This window comes from Stigmatopora argus, chromosome 2, assembly GCF_051989625.1.
Source record: "Stigmatopora argus isolate UIUO_Sarg chromosome 2, RoL_Sarg_1.0, whole genome shotgun sequence".
In the NCBI taxonomy this organism is placed as follows: domain Eukaryota; kingdom Metazoa; phylum Chordata; class Actinopteri; order Syngnathiformes; family Syngnathidae; genus Stigmatopora; species Stigmatopora argus.
The window spans coordinates 13811433-13832500 of record NC_135388.1 but is presented as its reverse complement, the minus strand read 5'-3'; the positions used below and the strand labels follow the sequence as shown (position 1 = coordinate 13832500).

The 21068-nt window shown below is 40.4% G+C and overlaps 1 protein-coding gene and 1 long non-coding RNA gene across 6 annotated transcripts in view; one reads left to right on the top strand and one right to left on the bottom strand.

Moving 5' to 3' along the window:
- LOC144092745 (uncharacterized) overlaps positions 1-1977 on the top strand; it is a 33840-nt gene extending 31863 nt beyond the window's left edge. Inside the window, exons 1-7 of one of the 4 annotated variants that reach the window (XR_013306143.1) lie at positions 62-173; positions 337-437; positions 1053-1139; positions 1241-1314; positions 1421-1617; positions 1683-1753; positions 1836-1977. This is a non-coding gene — a long non-coding RNA (uncharacterized LOC144092745). Of the gene's footprint in view, positions 1-61; positions 174-336; positions 438-1052; positions 1140-1240; positions 1618-1682; positions 1754-1835 lie in introns of those variants that run through there. The other 3 variants (XR_013306142.1, XR_013306140.1, XR_013306141.1) reach the window with 3 other exon arrangements.
- An 11268-nt stretch (positions 1978-13245) lies between these two features.
- Positions 13246-20909, bottom strand: rbm26 (RNA binding motif protein 26). 2 transcript variants are annotated; one of them, XM_077625785.1, is made up of 22 exons: positions 20438-20909; positions 20166-20284; positions 19946-20064; positions 19655-19743; positions 19294-19571; positions 18781-19056; positions 18447-18686; positions 18078-18218; positions 17830-17970; positions 17330-17438; positions 17074-17233; positions 16789-16986; positions 16469-16570; positions 16317-16385; positions 16133-16231; positions 15846-15920; positions 15567-15737; positions 15264-15368; positions 14886-15089; positions 14380-14466; positions 14154-14267; positions 13246-13678 (listed from the first exon to the last, which is right to left on the bottom strand). In XM_077625785.1, exons 1-22 carry the CDS (start codon positions 20494-20496, stop codon positions 13589-13591), a joined length of 3045 nt encoding a protein of 1014 aa, XP_077481911.1. In that variant the 5' UTR covers positions 20497-20909; the 3' UTR covers positions 13246-13588. The 2 variants fall into 2 exon arrangements, with proteins under 2 accessions (XP_077481911.1, XP_077481919.1); XM_077625793.1 differs by having other exon boundaries at positions 16469-16567.
- Between the last annotated feature and the right edge of the window lie 159 nt (positions 20910-21068).

The following is a 21068-nucleotide window of genomic DNA, read 5'->3' as shown; positions in this document are numbered from 1 at the left end:
TTTTTCGTGTCTATTTTTAATACGCATGACCGAGGTCAGAGTTCAAATGGGCGGCGCCATTCTTTAAAATGGCCGATGAGCCAGTACTGCAGTGGATCGCAGAGCTGCTCAGAAGTGACGACTTACCGAAGAAAGACCTGATAAAGTTCTTATGGAACAATGCAGCGCATTCAGTATGTTGTCATTTGGGGATTTCCAAGCCCCATGTCTCGTTTAAGAGTGCTTTTTTTACGGGAGCATGCGTCGATCGCTAAAATGTTTGCAGACAAATTGGCTTCATTGCGTTACCTATAACTTTTTATATTTAAAAAGAAATCATTCCATTGTGTGTTTCAGTTCCTCGACGAGCACAGATTGCTGAGAAACATCAAGAATGTGGCCAAAACGGCCAAAAAGGAGCAGCTTGTCGACGCCATAACGAGCTGTTTGTCAGCTAAGTGAGTGTTTTTTTGTTTTGTGTTTTAAATAGTTTCTGTTTTCTTGATCCGTGTAATAATTAAATATCAGCGTTCAATATTCACGGCTTTGCTAAATGAGCTTGTTTTTTTCCATTGATACATTCCAATTTTGAATGAAAACACTAACTGGCTTGGTGTTGATTTTTAATAGCAAGAACCTGTGTGGATAACTCGCACCCAGACAAGTGCCATCTAGTGGAGGTGTAAGGAATAAACAGTACACTTATAGACTATATATACCTTTACCCTGGGCTTGTTTTCCCTTCACTTTCTTAAAGGAAGATCTCAGGGCTTGGACCTTTCCTTTAGCTTTAAATGTGGTTTTGACAAAACCCTAGTGAGTCTTTCATTCAACAATAGATCAGGGGTCATTTTTGACTCAGGTTTAAACATTTGGTAAAATAACCATTTTTCCTCCGTGTAAGAAGAGAAAATGGAAGCAATGATGACTTTTGGGGATATTTATTTTAAAAAAATGAATGCATTTGAAATGATTGACTGAAAAACACATCCAGTATGAAATAACATGGGAAGTGAATGTGGATCATTTGTGCATCCAAATTGTTAAATGAGCAATTGTGTGGTGTTTTGTAGATGTTTAAAGTCACGGAGATGGTGGAGGGGGTGATAGCTGTCAAAATCGACGAGAAGACCAAAGTCAAAGCAGAAGTTGTGGATAAGGTAAGACCCAAGTGTTTTAGGTTATTTATTTGATGTATTTTCATGTCATGTGTACTAAACCTACTCATTTTGTATCTTGCTTCTCTTCGGGGTTCACTCAGGTGTACCAAATCAACGCTAAAGAAAGGTTGACACGGTGAACGGCACAGTCTTTGACACCAACATCCCCTCACTGGTACTTGTTAAAAAGCAGGGATCTCCAATGCCGGTTCTCGAGGCCCCCTCTCCAGTATGTTTTCCATATCTCCCACCACATCGGAATTAAATTATCAACTCATCAGCAGGCTATCCAGAAGCTTGATCACAATCATTTGATTTTGGTGTGTTAGAAGACATGGAAAATAGACAGGATAGGCACCCTCGAGGACTGGAGTTGGAGATCCCTGTTACAGAGACTCTTATTCTTATTTTTGAGTCTGCCTCTGCTGTGGTCAAAAAGAAAGAGCAAACCAACCCACTGAGCTTCAAAGTCAGAAGGGTATGTCTAATATTTCCATTTCCCCCCCCTCCTGTGGCTTTAATGTTGCTTGCCTTCTTTTGCAGTGGGATAAAGGCCTGCTGACTGAGCAAAGGAAAGATGGTACTTGAGTGGTGTTATGAGAAGAGCCTTCCTGGTAAGTATCTTTTTGATATTGATAGAAAATGCCTAACTTGGTAGTTATTTTTTTGTCCAATTTTGACTTGTTTTTCTTCCAGAATTCCAACGCCAAGAAGAGGATTTTTTGTCCATTTACCGATGGACGATCGCAATGCTCCATTTTTAATTGCTGGATGGACTACGTGAATTTATCTCGAAACCTACTTGGATTTTGTGGAAAAATAAATGTTCTAAAGTGTATTTATGTCTTATTCTTCACATTTACCTAACAAAAAATGCAAGTGACATGTCAAGTTAAAAACAAATGTTAACAGGAAAACATTTTAACTCTTGCACAGTTAGGTGTTGATTGGTGTGGCCAGTCTTTTCTCCACCTGCAGACAAGACAGTCAAGTTATTAACACATCTTGCTAAATATTTTTAAAAAAGACTTACAGGGGAAAAAACAATAAAATAATACTTTTGGGGGGATTAAAAAATACACCAAGAAATATTAAAAGAGAAAGACTTACTTTTGGGGAAAAAAATTGCTGCTCCAATATTTACTTTTAAGCCAACATTAAATGAAGTTTCTAATCTATTAAAATAAAATCTTACTTCTTACCTTAGGGGACTGGCCTCTCACTTTGCCAGCAGAAGCCAGAGAGCTATCAACTTTACCTATGTAAGAGGGGAAAAGTAAATCGCAACTTAAGTTCAGTGAAACCCCACCATGGCAATATAATTCATAAGAAGGATCAGATTTCACGTCATTGAGTTAAACAAGATTATGTTTTAAGATTTAATTTTACTTGGATATTCTACAATAAACAAATACATTAACCCCCTAGAAGCCTGCCAGCATTCTCCAAAGTGCAGAGTTCAGAGAGGCATCATCTTCAAGCAGGCAACCTGTGAGGAAGATTACCTGGACATGTGCCTGATGTGTGCAAAAAAAAATAAAAAAGCAAAAGTTAACATATATAGAGACTGGAGATTCAATAGATAGGCTTAGGTGGTTTCTTTTTTTGGAACTAGTTTTACCTTGATCTGGCCCAGACTCCTCTCCTGTTACCTCAAGGGTGAGAGTGATTAATTTGTAGTCAAGACTTGCCAATAATGACAAAGTTAAGTATGTCTGCTTCATGGTGTAGAGGTTCACTCACCTGCCTGCCATGTGGGCAGACAGGTGCTGTAGCCTATCCCAGCTGACTTCGGACCAGAGGCGGGGTGCACCCTGAATTGGTGGCCAGACAATCGCAGGGCACAAGGAGACATGCAACCACTTGCGCTCACACTCATACCTAGGGGCAATTTAGAGTGTCCAATTAGCCTACCAAGCATGTCTTTGGAATGTGGGAGGAAACCGGAGCACCCAGGGAAAACCCACGCAGGCCTCGGCAGAACATGCAAACTCCACACCTTTGAACCGATCTGGATTTGAACCCAGGTCCCCCACTGTAAGGCCGACGCGCTAACCACTCATCCTATTGGTCGCCCAGGTTATTATCGATGCTTTTTTATGTGTCACAGCTGAAGCTGCAGTAAAGGTTTTATAGCCATAAAATAGTTATTGAGGTATTTTCAAATTATTAAAAGTGAAATCAAAACCAAAAAAGGTGTTCATACATTTTAATTTTCTTTACCTATAGGTGCTTTACAGTGCATGTAGCATTTATAAACGTTTGCAGAGAATGTCAAATTCATCAAAATGAAGCTTATTTTGAAATCTGAATGAAATCCAACATGGGTGTAAAGACTGGCCGCCATATCCTGAACGACAGCAACAAGCCCGACGTGAAATGAAGACAGAAGAGCTGAACAAGAGCAGCAAATGAGTCGTGCTCGTCCTGTTCCGGTTTTTCTCTTTTGATGTCTGAGGTTGTGCATCAGGTCAACAGGAGACAATTTTAACATCGAGCCTCAGGGTGCCAAGGTTTATCTTCAACCCGACGGGGCCCTTCTCTTACCATGCAAATGAGACAGGAACAAATGTCTTGTCACTTCGGGGCTCCTTGTCGCAAAGTGCTTAACCGTCTTCCCATCAGCCCCTTCAATTGCTTCTAAAGCCCACTCATCCCACCCGGCACCTTCCTCTCTTTTTTGCCCTCTTATGTTCTTTAAATGAGCTTTCCAACTGCACTTTTTTCTTGCGATTCAATTTTACAAGGCCATTATCCCTGGTGTAATGTGGAGGTTAAATATATCAGGGCAGACGTTATGTGAAAATAATTAGTGCTAATAAATAATGCATTCATTCCGCTGATGAAGGATGGTTGTCAGGGTAATGCAGGACATGGGAGGGGCCCCTCTGACAAATTAAAATATTTAAGCACTCTTCTATAATATTACTGAGTCTTTCAGCGTTACCTAGGCCTTTTCATGAAGAGACACCAGATTACTCAATCGCAGCATCTGTCTCATTTGAAGGGACATCTCGTTCCCACAGCTCACGTTTTGAAAAATCTACACGCAGCTAATCATGGGCACTTCCTGGTAATCACTTGAAGGAGGTAGGAGAGTCTAATCGACAGCCTTTGTCTCCCTGCCAGGTTCTACTTCAATCTCTTTATTTATTGTTATTGGACTCATCCGGCTTCAATCGCAATCTCATTTTGCACCCATCATGTGACAATGATGTACACGTGTTTTAAATGACCCAGTTTACGGCAACGTCCCAGCCAATTGGTCCTCTTAATCGATAATGTTGGACAGGAAGGTTTCGGTGAGTGATAAATGGTGTCATGTCGACAGCATTTCATTAGACATGATCGTTAGAGTTAGCAAGAAGTGTGTTTGATGGGAAAGGTCCTAACTTAACTCATACATCCCAAATAACCCCTTGTCAGTGAAATATTGGGAAGTTCTAGTTGTAACTGGTAATGTCATTAACACATTTTTCCAAAGTATAAAATTCATTTCATAGTTTGGCTGGGCTTGTTTTTGTGTTATTGTTTTTTAGTGATATTGAACACTCATGTATTGATAGTGATTTGGAATAAGATTAAGAGTTTGGTAAACAGGTTTTTATAATGTTTTGTGCAAGCTATATCTATCGGAGTAACTATTAATATGTTAACAGACAGCTTTTTAGGCTGTTGTTTTCCATTTTCTTATTACAACAAAATTCAACTTAGTACTCTCTTGCACGAAATAAACAGTTTACTCCGCTGCAGTGAGTATTTTTTGGCGGGTGCTACTTGCTGCTCATAGCCTGAAAAATACAGTAGTATATCTAATATGTACAATATCGTTTTGGGAACATACATCATTACAAGTCCAACGGTTAGTTTCCATTCACACTTCAGCTCTTCTGGTAAATACTTCAATGCATGTAAATGGAATATGAAATAGACCCATGTTCCTTTCACGTATAGAAATTATTGGTAAAATCTTATACTTGGAGGCAATAAACATTCTGTCAAATAAAATTCAATAGAGATATTTTTACAATTATAGATGTGTACAGTACAGTGCACATAGCATTTGAGGGGCTCTTTTAAATGTAAGGAATGTTATCTAGTAAAATAGTATGTGTCACCTCCTAAATTATTAATTGACATGTTTTCATCATTGCCCAAAAATATACCTTACATTTGCATATGCATTCTGGATGTAATTTAAACACCGAAATATGGGTGGAAGTATTTTATCACCCATCCCCACCCCAAAATTGACCTCTTATTAAATCCATAAATTTGCCCAGTCAGTGCCTTTTTAGGGCAAATAAAGCAAACCAAAATAATATAGTTATCAACCTGCAAATTCATTTGACAATCTCGGTGAGCAAACCCCGTAAAAAGTAAGGGCAAGGAGACCAAAGGGGATATTGAAAAAATAAAAATCCTACAACAGGAAAGTGTGTCTCTGAATGTTAAGAATCCCACAAGTCTTTAATTCTGGAATGTGAAGGCTTCCAGAGGAAAATGGTGGCCGTTATCAAAAGGCTATAAGCACTGAAGTGTTCTGGCTCTTTCCCTGGGGTTTGGCAAAGGCAGCCAAGTGCACGCTTTGACAAGTGCTTTTTATGAAGCCCGTATTCTGCAGAATAGAGCCATTTTGATTTGCTTTGTAAAACAGGCCTAATTAAGGTGCCTATAGTGAGCAAGGCACACATCTAACGGGAACTACACTTCCAGCTTGTGATCTGGGCCACGTTCTTTCTTTCGTTCACATCCCTCGCCTCTGCAAACACTGATTACGTGGGGGACTTTAAAAGGGAATTACACCAAAACAATGTCAACGTAATGTAGCACTCATATGCACGAGGGAAGAAGGATGGACAAAGATATGGCCGCATTAATAATTGATGCTTTAATTAAGCAGCAGGGCGCGCAAAAGCGGGATCAAGAGATGGCGGGAGCACAAAATGAAGGAAGCAGTGTGAAAGATGCCAGAAGAAAAAGAAATGAGTGGATGGCAAAGGAGGTAAATGGGAAGGAGGACTCTGTGATTCATAACTAGTAAATATGTAACGCCGTGATTAGCCCTAAGGTAAGCGAGAATTACCACTCATGTCGCATAGTGACTTGTCATCCATCTGGGAGACAAAGAAGGGTGAGAGTCTGGGTTTTACCTTCAACAGACCATATTAGACATGAAAAGATAGTCAAAGTAATTCCTTCAAAAGGCTGTGATATTATTTTTAGGGTCACTATTCCAACCAAATTTAAGCACCCAATTGTAAGCCTGCTGTCATACAGGCAAGTATCTGATTTTGTTTTTATGAAGCACCTGCACTATTCCCATGTGTGTCACTTCTATGATACACATCCTGCTTGAGCAATATCAGCTAATGGCATAAATACAATGCCAGACTATTGAAGTTTCTACATCCTTCCTTCCAGTATGAAAAAATCATGAGTTAGACTGAACTTTGACTAGGCAAACTTACATTGATGAGCAAAACTTGCATGTCTTCATATTAAAATGTGAAAACATGTTTTTTAAACAGGTTCAGGTTTCTGAAATTTATCATTTTTTATAAGCTCACCATAGAGGATTTTTGTGCCAAACATGCCAACATTAATACAATAATCAAAGCTCTATTCACTCAAATAATGCTGAGGTGAGGTATTCCCGATTGGCCGAGCTCCAGCTCACATTAACAATGCTGCGATTGACTAAATTGGAACTAAGCAATGAATCAATAACAATGACACTTTGGCTCTAACCAATGATGGCACAGTCTTTCAATAGGTCATGGAAGTCCCTCATCACTGAAAAGATCCACCTAGTGAAGCAATAGCTGCCAAATGTTGCCTATTGCAGACAATTTTAAGACTAAAATACACGTGAGAGAACTAAATTTCAGAACAAATCACCATTATGAAAAGGAACACGAAAGCAGAAAAAAAGTCAGTTCATTTTTGAAGGAATGAAACAGAGTCTGGAAGCTACAAAAGAATGAGAAAAGTACATGGAGTGCTATCTATCGAAAGCTAAGGTGTGTTCCATCCTCGACTCCTGTCCACCCACAGGTCCTCCAAATGACTTCAACTACTGGCTTTCTGTCAAGACATTTGTCCCACTGGTGCAGAAATTGCAACGATTGCCCGCAGGCAAAATAAAATCCTACTGAACATCGACCACGCTTGTCTGCCCCCACTCCTCCTAGTGATGTCACCAAACTGGTCTGATGGCGGCGACGGCGAATACGTCGCTGATATTAACTCCTTCTGTGAAGCAAATCACATTTTTCGATGCATTTCCACCAAAGGTTCACATGACAAACATAAGATAATACGACCTCCCAAACTGATCCCTAAGCAATCATGGCAGCAATTTCTCCATTACAATTTTATTTTTTTTAAAAATCCATATACAATCTCCAGTATTGGACGTCTATCGCTATCATTAGAATGCAATGAGTTAAATACTATGAAAATAATGTTACTTGCGGCAATAACTAAAGTGTATTTCAGTTTTAATTTAGCTTTTACTAATATTGTGTTCATTTACATTTGTATAAAGAATTACCAAAATATATTCTAACAATAATTAACATTTTAAGAATAATAAGATAATTCCTAATATATATAAATTAGGAATTATTATATCATTAAATGAAAATTAAATTGGCAGCGCAACGGCTTGAGTGGTTAGCACGTCGGCCTTACAGCTCTGGAGTCCTGGGTTCCAATAAAGGTTGGTACACCTGTGTGGAGTTTGCATGTTCTCCCCGGGCCTGCGTGGGTTTTCTCCGGGTACCCCGGTTTACCCCCACATTCCAAATGCATGGTAGGCTGATTGGACATTCCAAATTGCCCCTAGGTATGAGTGTGAGTGTGAATGGTTGTACCTCTCTCGTGCCCTGTGACCAAGGTGTCCGCTGTTTCTGGCCCGAAAACAGCTGGGATAGGCTCCAGCACCCCCGCGACCCTAGTGAGGATAAAGCATTTCAGAAAATGAATGAATGAAAATTAAATTACATTTTTAAATCATTATTATGTTGTTATTGCTTTTTGTTTGTTTGACAATGTCAAACAAATAAGAATTTGACTTAAGTTGACTTGCTTTGTGTTTAACAAAAACTTTCCACTCTCCCAGTCCAGATGAATTGGACATCTATCGCTATCAATGGCTGAAATTGAGTTCATCTAGAACAATTCAAGTTTGAAGTCAAGCTGTTATCATTAAAACCTGAAACTATGAAGCTAAAACCAATAAAACAGTGATCTCACTATTTTGTTGCGACATGTTTTTCTTCTTTATTTGGAAATACTAGATGCACAACACAAAGGCCCTATTTCCCTGTCCCCTCACAGTGAACATTAACACCAGGATGCTGGCGTTGTCACACTAAGTAATAAATTGTGGTGAACATTGATAAACTAATGCAATTACCTGCAGGCCACGGCAGTCAGCTAATTTAAAGATACCAGGTTTGTTCATGGGGTGGGAGGCGCCCAATAGGCCCCATGGGTGAAAGATTGCGCCTTTATTACATCTGAGAGGTCAGTTTGGTAGCACTGTATTAGGATTGATCTTTTGATCCCTGACTCACACGCCTCGCCCCCCTCCACACACTATACGCAGGATATGTGGATGGTGCGAAGGGTTAAGTCTGCCAGCCGGGCAGCCTAATTGAGCGCCACACATCTTGCAGCACAAACAGGAACCTGGAGGGTCATAACAAGCCAGCCGTGACTTATTCACATAATAAACCAAGCAGATATCTTAATGAGCCATTGAGCAAGCCACGGGAGGAGGGGGGCCGGGGCCATTAGACCGCCTGGACCACGGGTACATATTTGTATATCTGGAATTGCCCAATCATTTGCATACGTGGCTTACTTTAAGACATGCGAGTGGAGCCTTGCTTCCCGGGGCCCAACGAAACAACGGCAGCAATCTTGTCGGCGCTCCAACGCTAATAAAGCACTAAAGAGCTTACGCTGAAAAATAAAAGCTAAAAAGATGACAAACATTGGAGGTCTTTCTAATAGTGTTTATTTATTTTGCCCCGCAAGAGGCTTAATACTCTTTCTGTAGTTTTGGACCACAAATAAACTACAAGTATTACAAGCAAACCGATGATAGACTTAATCAAAGTATTCCACCGCAAGTGTATTTATAGAGGAAGTATTTCTATTTAAAATGATTGGAAGCACCATCACATTGTCGACGTAAGTTAAGCCTTTATAGGGCACACGGTTGCCTCATTGGGTGCAATGGATTCCTGCCAACCCTCTCAGTCAAAACGGATTGGACCTCTAGAGCGGTCAATGGCACAGAAAAATTTGCATTTACTGCCAGTTAAAGACTACGTTTTCAAATTGGTAAAAATAGTCTCTTGCACTGTAGAAAGTTATTTTTTCATGTCTACATAATTTAAAAAAAAACACTAACACTGCTTTTAAAAATGCTTTTATTTCTTTTTTCTTGGTTTGAGTGACAAATATGGTCAGATCTTCTTTTTGGTAAAATTACTCGGAGGTCCTATTTTAATGTATAAATTTGAAGTTACACTTAATATGACAATATGCACAATTTCAAGTATCCTTTAGTGTGTGCACATATTCTTCACAATAGTGTCACTTATTAGGTCTTACAGTCAGGGGTCAGGGGTCAAATTTTAATGTGACCTCTGTCACATAATTAAATTGCCATCTTTAACCTCAGTTACAAGCTGTCGCGGAGCATCGGCTTGCATGCTCCAAATCACGGTAATCAATATAAGCGGGGAGGGCCCAGGAAGCAGTGTGCCGTGTCCTGCAGCCTCTGCACAAGCGCCTTATCTCTATTTCTCTTCTGTACAGCGATCATGTTAGTGTACGAACTAATTACATTCATACTGGCTACATTAAAGACCATTGGCAAGCCATTTTTGGCGTTTATTTTTTATTTTTTTATTTTATTGCGCAGTGAATTGTACTTTACGTTCTTGGAACAGATCTGCCAGTTCAGTTGTTTTTCATTAAAACGGAACCTCGCTCAACAAGCCGAATCGGTAGATCACATAAACCGACTCAAGCGGTCTGGAATATAACATGCATGTTGGTGTGAGGTGAGGCCTACTTCGCAGGAGTGCAGATGCTGTGCGAAAACCAGAATCTGTCCCCCAAGTCACATGATGCGGAATGACGATGCTGATTATGATTTAGGGGCTGTTACATTGGTTTCAAACTGCGCCTAGCTTTGTGGCCAGGGGCCCTGCATTGTTTGAAGGGGGAGAAATACTAAATTAATCATGCTTGGCTCCACTTGCTAGAGAGTGAAATTTGCTTATGGAAGCCCATGATCACATCAAATATTAATGTCTTTATAGAAGCCTGGCATTGGAGCAGTGGGGACATTTAACTTGGGGCTGGGGGTCAATGTGGAAAGCACCTTCTTAAATATTCGTCCACGTTTGAATGAAGGACCAGCAGTTTGTAAATGCATGGGGAAATAAATTATTTTGGATTGAACCGAGCAGATTGTCAAATTTTACTGTAGTAGTCGTTTTGTGGTGGGAAAAGCCTGAAATGAAATTCAAAAGAATTGGAATAAATACACCAAAAGATGTGTTATCTCCATACAAGAATCCTCTCCAGACCATATAGCCTCCCAATAAAGACACTTTTAATGAGAAATAAGTTGAAACAAAATAAAAGCATCATAACTAAAACTATTCATGGAAAGATTGGTTAGACATTTAATCATTTGATTTTATTTGCTTGTATGTCAGTCTACTAGATAATGTGACTTAAACTAGACCTTTCTTGCAAGTTGGGCACTGTTGATCTAGAGATCTACTCTTTTTAAATTTATTGACCTCAAAACATGTATGCACTTTTGAGCAAAGTATTCTGATTGTCTAACTTGTTATCCCACATTTTGCACCATATCTAAAAGTGGCCTCCATTTATTGTATCTCAAAATCAATACATCATTTTTTTATTCAAGTGTTCAAGAAATTAAAATATCAAGAAATGTCAAAATTGCATTGTAATTTTATTTTTTTGTCAAATGCTACGATTGTGTATAAATGTGTACATATGTGTTTGGCCGGAAACTGATTTAGTGCGTACCTGGTCTACTGCTTATAGTTGACTGGGCTAGTCTTCAGCAGTCCCACAACCCTCGTGAGGATTGACACCATGTAAGATGAATGAATGACATAATCCTCACAAATGTGAAGATTTACACACACAGTGGAAAGGTGATTAAATATATCAATCATTCATCATTAATCATCAGTCATTTCCCTCGACAAATCAAAAAACCCTAATGCATTTTCCCACTACAGATTGTAAATCAATAATAATGATAATAAAATAAAATATAATACACTAGTGTATATGAGCACAAATGAACCTCGTTGTTTCCTTTGTCTCATACATATCTGGACTGTGACGGGTTGGTGACACCACAGTAGGTAAATGAGCTGGCAAAAGGGGGGCCTTTAACACCCCCTCACTGAGACGGAGGGATGCGCGAAGCAACACTATGGGTGGTGGTGTGGAGAGCTTAAATGATGAAGAGCCAAAATGGTACAAGCGTAAATCGGATTCCTCACAATTATATCTACGAGCTAGACAGGCACCGAGGGTGGTCGGGGAACACTTGAAGTGCTCCACGCAGATTGCCTTATTTGTCCTATCTTATTCAAAGCTGAGGAATTGTGGTGGCTTGTTCGGCAGGGAGTCTCTAAGGGCGCTGAGACAACTCACACAAGATACCCTAGTCTATGTTTAGCAGCACCTAAAAAAAAGTCACTACACTATCTGTAAGCATAAACCCAGGCAATAGAATCAAAGCATTGTCACTGACATGATGCTAATTTGCATTCAAACTCATTCATTTTCCATACCGCTTATCCTTACAAGTGTGCTGGAGCCTATCCCAGCCAACTATGGGTAGCACATGATGCACACCCTGCATTGGTTGCCAGCAAATTGTTGGGTACAAGGAGGAAATCGGAGTACCGGGGGGAAAAAAACCCACGCATGCCCAGCAAGAACATGCAACCTTCACACATTAAGGTCAGATCTCTACAGGGGTCGATCTCCAAAAGAACCAAATGAATACTTTTATCATTTTTAAAGAGATTCAGGGACCTTTTAAGGGTTGGAACAAATTAGGGGGTTTGCATGTAAAATGCGTCTACTTTAAAAAAAAATGAAAGTTACAAAAGAACTTCCGGAACAAATTATTAAGTAAGAAGAGATGCCACTGAACACATTAAAATTAGGTTGTCAGTGAGTGACACACCACAGAACATGTTAGTTCCCAGAGAGGACAACTTTCCAACTTTGAGAAGGCCACTTAAACTCAGTGTCCGCCTTTGATAATATTTAAAATGGGATGAGCTGGCAATGAATGGTCAAATGAATTCCTTATAATTGATACTATTAAATAGTTACAACCCAAGGAAATTAATATGAAAATATATTTAATATAAATTAGTTCAGTATAAAAGCAATCACAGATTTGAGGTTTTGGATTTCAGCTCCAGCTCGAAAAAGACCACCTGCAAAGAAAATAAACAGTTTAAGGATTTAACTCACATTTTCCAAACCAGAGGTGGCCAAGTCCAGTCCTCAAGAGCCCCTTTCCAGTCTGTTTGACATAGCTCCCTCCTCTACCACACCTGAATCAAATGATCAACTCATCAGCAAGCTGTCCAGAAGCCGCATACTGATCCCAATGATTTGATTCAGGTGTTGGTGGGAGGAGACATTGAAAACAGATTGGACAGAGGTTCTCAAGGACCAGACTTGGCCACCCCTGTTCTATACAATGAACTGTACATACATCCTTTGGCAGTTTCTTACCTTTAGAGTTAAGTTATCAATCCAACAATTGCTGGATAGAGGTTTTTTTTTGTTCAGGAAGTTTGCTCTTTAGAGGATTTGTTTTTTGTTTTTTTTGAATGGTCAGTTAAATGTTACAATGATGGACACTGTTTCACTGCCATTTTTTAAAACCTGATATTAGCACTATTTTCTGACCATTTCTTTAATTTTGTACACAATTCAAAATCAAAAGCAATAATCCGAGAAACTAAGATTTCATACAAATAAACTCAACCCAGACAAAATATTTACATATGAGCTTTTACCAATAGCTGGAATAGTATTATGCAAAAGCTGCATGTCTGTCATTGCATTTAACAGTAATGCAGAATTTGTCTCAATTTGACAACTCGGCAAGCTATCACGTGGACAAACTAGTTATGTGATCCATATTTCAAAGGAAAAAAAAAACAATTCTACATTAAGAGCATTTTAAAAAGAAACAAATTGCTGCATCAGGAATACAGATTAAAAATTAAATTCACATGTATTTTCAGCCAGTTACATCTTTGTGAAGTGAACGTATCTTGTCAGATTTATGAACAAACATCAAAATAAATAAACTGCTGGGCATGTGGTCAATGTGGCATTCATCTGCGCCAGGAGCGAGGCTCGTTGTCGTCTTCCTCCTCGTCGTCATCTTGCAGCAAGGCATCATCGCTCAGTGACTCTTCTGGGTACTGGGGGGGTTTAAAAAGCAAGCTGTGAGAATCCACTCCACATAAAAACACACGCATAACGTTTGAGCAAAAGACCGTGAATAGAACAGTGGAATCAAAAAAGTAAATGGGTATTCCAGCATTTGCTACTATACTGAATTCGTTATACAGATGTGCCCATCTATTTATATTCTCCAGTCCTCAAGAGCCCCTTTCCAGTCTGTTTTCCATGTCTCCCTCCACCAACACACCCGAATCAAATAATCGGGATCGGTATGAAGCTTCTGGACAGCTTCCTCATGATTTGATCATTTGGATCACTGAGATATGGAAAACAGACCGGATAGGGACTCTCAAGGACCGGACTTGGCCATCCCTGGACTAGACAGTAAAATGTAATCTAGTGTAATGGTTCCCTCTTGTGTCCTATGATGGTACTGAGACTTGCACTGACATTACTGAGTTTTTAATCATCTGCAAGGTAAATAGCACGTACCTCATCCTCTTCTGGCTCGACATCATTCGCATCAACAGCATTAAGAGTCTTGAGAGGCTTATGCCAGGCCAACCGTAAATTATGACCGTTCAACTTGACGCCACGGAGGGCTGCCTGAAGTCAGGGGGAGAAAAAAAACGCATTGTAATAGGGGGACATGGGCGTAATCGGTACAGTAAAACTTACATTATTATGTTACATATGTGGTAACTATTAAACTGCTCACCTGCTCGGCCTCAGCTCTTGTCCTGTAAGTGATGACTGCACGCGAGCTGTTTTCATCAATCTTGCAATCTTCTATTTCTCCAAATTGCTTCAAAATGGTGAATACGGCACATTGGTTATTTCACAATAATGATAGACACAATATGATATGTATATCATATATACTATATACTTAATGTACCAACATTTAGATAGAATTTTACACAGTATTTCAAGTCCTGAACCAAGGTTTAATTGTGCTGAAATAACAGATCTTTTGTCAAAGTATCAACAAGTCCTCTCTGGACCTGTTAAAACTATGATTCTGATGTACGAGTGGGCAACAGGTAGAAATATTGTTACTCATGTAGTGGAAGAGAATTTTTTGCTCTACCTGTCGTTAAGTGTCATTGACAGAAGTATCCTTTGCAGTAAATCATATTTAAATTGGATGAAGTCGGATCATTTGTGGACTGGACTCACTGTATATCTAAAACTTTGGAGATTTGTGCGAGGAAGCAAACCTACAGCAAAATGCGGCAGCAGTTCCACCCGCTCTGTCTCGGTGAAACCCGAAATATCCAGCGCTCGAGGACGATGATCCACTACTGCATGCAGTGGAGCGCTTCTTCCCCGTCCTCTGGCACTTCTCCCACGGGCCCTGTTAGCGCCACGTCCTCGGGTAGAGATCCCGCGACCTCGGCTTGGGGACAGGAGTCCCCTTTTAGCAGCCTACACAAAGGCAGACAGGGAGGGTGGAATTGAGCAAAATCTGATCATTTGATACGACTTTGGACAAAATCTATAAAGGACATCTCATCCCAAAAACAAGAGCACAGACACACCTAGACACTGGGTTCGACATCAATCAAGAGGAAAAAAAAATCTAGCAATGACATTTGTTACCTCAATCTGCAGCTGCGTATACTTAAGCTTCAACAAAGCAGTGTCCTCTCCGGCTTGCGTCTTCTTATACAGATCTAACTCAGTATCAAGAAGTTCCTTCTGAGCCTGGGAGAGCAAAGCATAGCATATTTACATATTTTTCATAGAAACTTAAAAGGTACATAGAAGATTGTTGGACTTATTTAAAACACAGGTTAGGTGAGGATTTTCTTAAACAAGCTAGGAATCACATTGGGATAACCACAAATCAGACTGAATATGAACAGAACTGGATGTGTGGGCTTAATATGCCCAAAGTATTACTTGGGCCTTGCTCTTGACTGTGTTCAGCAGGTTGGTGCTACGGTTTGAGATGCCCTTAATTTCTTCTTGTAGTTTGGTGATGCTTTTGGTTAAAATGCCCAAGGTTTCCATGATTTTGGCCTTATCCTCTGCTTTCATTGTTTTGTTCTTCTCAAGTTTGGAGATCAGGAGCTGCGGGCAACAATGGCAAAGAGAGGGGGGGGAAGGGAATAACGTCACAAATCCTGTCTGTGCATTCAAACCATACATGTAACCTTTTTCATGTCATCCAGATCTTACCTTTTGTGTTTCAATGTGCTTCTCAAGTATTTCTTGCTTCTTCTTTCGTACATCCTGTTGTAGCCTTAGAGCTTCCTGTAAAATCATTTATGGGGACATTACCACATACTATTGCTAGTAAAACTGCAGTGCTCTAGATAAATGCAATAGAAATCTTTGCACTTTGATTAAGGTTGCATTCTGAAATATAACATACTTTTATCATCTAATAAGAACATTTTATTCACGGCTATAGGCAGAGTTTTATGAACCCTTCTACAGTTTGCAAAGCCAATTGCAATGCTCACGTGTTTCTTTTTCAGAGAGTCATCTGTGGCTTTCTGGACTGCTTTTAAGGCTGCAGGATTGTATACCGTCTTTGAAAGGCCCGCCAAAGTTGAAAACACCTGGAAAAAGCTCAAAATGTAAGCGCAAAAGCCTTCATAAAATCAATACATTAACAAACAACGCAACTAGTGTGTGACAACTTGCCTTCTCAACAGGTGTAGCAGGTTTGGCAGAGAAACCCAAACGATCCTTCACTGATACTTTTGTAGGATTCTGTATCAGTTACATCCAGAAAAATACATTCATATTAAAACTAGACTGACAAATAGTGAAGCTGCACCTCCACACGCACAAACCTGAGAAGCTACGCTGGAGTCCTGAGAAGGCTCGGCGTTTGTAGTGAGAAGAGGCCCAAGGCGATCTTTGACAGACTGCTTAAGCGACGTCGCCGAGGGCTGCTGAATGTTCAAGAGATTTAAATCAATTCTCCAAAAATCTTTGGCTCTTGCCCACCTATGTCGCTGCTGAAAAATCTATTACTTGCATTGATTGCTTAACTGTTTAAAAAGGGCCACTCACACAGAAATAATACAAAACCGTTTATCATACTTTTTTTTTTTATACGTTGACGATATATTCTACCAGAGATTCCCCCCCAAAAAGAAGAGTATTTTACCATAGCTGGCTGTGATTGCAACTGCTGCATGTGGTGAGTCATTCCCTGTACTGCTCCATCACCCCCATTCTCCCGGAACCAATGCACTCGGATAAAGCGGTTGTTGAGGACAGCCTCCGTGCTTTGTATGGCTCTCTTGGCCTCATCTGGGGATGCAAACTGAATCAGTGCACTCTCGGCGTCATTCTGGTAGGCCACCTTTGAAAACAAAGAATGTTAAAAAGAAAATTGAAGTATGAACAAAGAAAACGCCTTAGAACAAATAAAAACGTTACAATGACCTACCTGCAGATTGACTATTGTTCCAAATTTGCTGAAATGATCGTTGAGTTTGCTGATGTTATTGAGTTCAGAAGGAATCTGCCGAACCAGCAGCTTAGTGTTAGGAGAGTTGAAGGGACCTCTTCTATGATAGCCCAGGTGGTTAGGCTTATTATAATTAGATCTGAGAAAGTAAAACAACACATTCCTTATATTAGACTACTGTAGTTATTAATTCATCTAAGGATTTACTGCATAACTCCATTAAATAATGTTTCACCTGTCAAACCAAGGCTTCTTGTGGAGAATGCCTCCATCATGTGAACCAGTAGGTCGCTTCCTCAGACCAGAGTCCATAACAATTCTCATACTGTTGTTTGGAACCTTGTCTGAGGAAAGGAAAAGCATTATTTACCGGTTTTAGTTTTAGTCCTGCTTGAAAATGTTTAGATTTTTTTTTTAAACTTTGTTTGGGATTTCTGTGTGTTTAATTCTCTTTGGTCTGCAATTGACGCTTCTCAACATGAGTGATTGAAAAAAAAAATATTAAAAAAAAATTTGGGTATAGGCCGAGTCTCAGTTATCATCCTCAATCACATCACAGTGAATGACTGGTTAGCATGACGTCACCTGACAGTACTTGGATCAAGGATTTAAAGCAAAGTTGTCTAAAATCACTATTTCAATTTAAAAATAATGCATTGTTTAGTATTATAATGTTATATTGCAAACGATTTCTTAATAAACCTGCTCAGACATTGATCTACAGATGAGGTCTACCTTTATGTGGCTGGTCCATATCGCCCATCGTGAGGCCAATGAGGTTGGGCCTCTGGGCATTGACCCGGTGGCGGTACATTGGCCTTGAACTACTAGTGATACTCGGGGCCTCAGGGTTGTACACATCAGTCTCATAGGTATCTGGAACATTAAGGATATGACATTGAGCCGTGGAAAAAAAGTCTGTCAATAGGTTACAAATGTGTGAACTTAACAGGGAACAACTGAAGACACGCTAGGACTTTTACCTGAAGGGAAAAGTGGTGTCGGTATTTGGGGCACTGAAGAACGTATGCCAGAGGTCACAATAGTGGGAACGGCACTCGTAATGGAGTTTGGAGGGGCATCCATTCCAGATGGCTGTAGCGGAGGAAGAGGCGGCGGTGGTCCTGAAAAACCAGAAAGTAGTAAATACCAAGAACAGGCATGATTCATTATATACTATACATAAAGTCAGTCAAATTGGACAAACTTACAATTAAATTTAAGGAGAGTCTATAAGCTGTTGTCACTCTTTTGCACAATGTTGAAAGATACAATAAAACAAATATATATATCTAGCACCTGTTCTGCATAAGGTTTTGTTTTTTCTTACAGGAGACAGCCACAACGCTTACCTGCAATTGGTGGAAGGCTTGGCGGGAGAGTTCCTGGTGGGGGCACAGGAGGCCCCAAATTGACAGTTGAGGGGTTCATTAGTGGTGGAGGTGGAAGGCCCGGGGGCGGAGGGCCATCCACACCTGGGATGGGTGGGGGTTGATAGGGCAGTATATTGGGCAGACCGACATCCTCCACCACCACTGGGTCACTTCCATGGTCAAAGGGGCACATGTCTCCCCTCATGCAGAAGCCTTTCTCTGAAAGAGAGGCATCGCATGGTTACTACAATAATACCTACACGAATGTAGTGACTGCAAAGCTTCGTGCTCTACACTTTTTTGCTGCCCTCACCATCATAGTCACGGCAGCGTTTCCTTGGCTGAGGAGGGGGGGCCCTGAAGGGGCCTCGATCCACAGAGTGCTCTGGGTGGAAATCTGACCAGCTTTCAGTCGTGTTGTTGCTGTGATGATGCGTGGGCGCAATGACCGTGATGGTGCTGCTCAGCGATGGCACAGCAAAGTGGGTGGTTGCCGCAGTGGAAACCAGAATAGTCGGGTTAAAGCCATCGGCTCCTTCCAACCTGTCTACGCGATCGTGATCATGCTTCAACTTTCCAGGATCCCGGTCTGTGAACAAGACCATGAAACATTCAACAAGTTACAGGGCTCAACGTTAACTCATAGGCCAAATGTTCAAAAATGGTGTCTTGGTGTAATTTAGTATTTGTTAGTCAAAACTAAAATATAAAAAGTGTTTAGCATAGATCTCTTTTATGAACAGCATTATTCAGTAATCACAAATAAATCATATATATTATTTACATGCCTCATTAGGTTGATGTCTTATTAGCTTCAAGTTTTTACCTCTACTCCGACTTCTTGAACGAGTCCTGCTGTGATTGGGGCTCCCGCTCCGGGCTCGGTCCCGTTCTCTCTCTCTGTCTCGGTCGCGATCTCGGTCACGATCTCTGTCTCGATCTCGAGTACGATCCTTGCTCCAACTCCGGCTGCGGCTGCGACTGTAACTACGACTGCGGCCCCTCCTTCGATTGTAGCGATCACGATACGAGTCCCTTCTGGGTGGGTTGCGGTCATAATCTCTTTTCCTGGAACGTTCATCTCTCTTGCGATCATCTACTCTCCTGATAATTTGGATGACAACATATTGTATTTAATGGGCAGTTGATTTGAAAAGCTAGGTAAAACTGCAATTTAGTGCACACACCTGCCATCTCTACTGTAACGGGAACCTGATGGAGGACTGTTATTTACTCTTCGGGAAATCTTTTTGTCACGTTCTTCTTCCCGAGTTGGCTGAAAAAAAGAAAGAGGAAGGAAATAACGCCACAGTACTTAGTTTAAATTGACTGGATGCTGTCAATGGCAGTCAGTGTTAATGAAAAGTGTCAACAATTGGCCAAATTAAGTATGCATGCGTGTGTGGCTTGCTGTTTCTCCATTTAATTTCATATTTACAACAAATGTAACATTTGTATGATCTAGAAAAAAACAATACCTCTTCTTTTTTCGGCTCATCTTTTTCAACTTTGATCAGAGAAGGTAGTGGTTCCGTCGCCGGCATGTAACTTTTGTTGTCTATGGCTTCAAACAGCTTGTCCACAAATTGCTGGGTCTCTGGAAGAGCATTTGAATGAAGACCAACATGAATGATGAGGAACATATTCCAGATCAGGCGAGATGTGATATTAATTTTTAACTACACGACATATACGCACCTTTCTGCAGAAACACGTCCAACTGGTCAATGCATAAAGCTTTCAGTTCTTTTTCAGTTTTGTCTTTTTTCACCAGGGCAACAACATACTTGGCGAGTGCTGAAGGGTCAGCATCGCAGCTAAAATAGTGAAAAAACACAACTTTGGATCCATGGAGGTCATGTGATTATTTGATCAAAAACAGCGATCAAAAAAATTAGGTTACTTAGCATTGGATTTTAGAGCAGTGTGAATGAAATGAGTTGTAGCTAACTGTTAGCCTTTTTACTTACATGGGCTCGAGCGTGTCAGACAGCCATGTTTTAAAAGACTCGAGATTTTCTATGATCATTTTATATCCAGCAGGGGCTTTTGTTTCCACCACGGCCCAAATCGACTATGTGCCTCGACTGATAGTGGACATTTGCTGCAGTAAGTAACCGCGTTGGTCTATGATTTGGACCGGAGAATTAACGCGCCGTTAGCTTGCTTTAGCGGCAACAATGATGACTGAGTTCGCACAAGTGCCAGGCCGCAAAACGTGCTATCGGACGCTCCTAAACGGGATTGTTCAAGAACTGCGTGTCAGATGCGCCTCAGATCCAGCTCTCCTCGGCAAGTCGACTTCAGATTAGAATCCAAATGAAGCAGTTAAAATATGCAGGCGATATGCACGCCGAACGTATATCACTTTATTTACGCCACTCCGTAGCTAACTTGGCTCTCCGACTATTTACTTCCGCTTTTGATCTCGTCGGCAACTCTCGCGAGAACAGCCGTACACGTTTCATGTAATCACTGAAAAGATACGGGTTCACTGCATGTAAAGTAAATTACTATGTATGTATGATGTCAGACATTCATAATAAGATATACACAAGATATAAAGATATAGGTATACATGTTATATATCATTGTCTATAG

Excerpts from the sequence above, each read along its gene's own strand:
- rbm26 (XM_077625785.1), bottom strand. The coding sequence starts at position 20,496 with ATGATCATAGAAAATCTCGAGTCTTTTAAAACATGGCTGTCTGACACG. Across the intron at positions 20,065-20,165 it reads GGACGTGTTTCTGCAGAAAG|AGACCCAGCAATTTGTGGAC; the intron begins GTGCGTATATGT and ends ATGCTCTTCCAG. Across the intron at positions 15,921-16,132 it reads ACTCTCTGAAAAAGAAACAC|GAAGCTCTAAGGCTACAACA; the intron begins GTGAGCATTGCA and ends ATGATTTTACAG.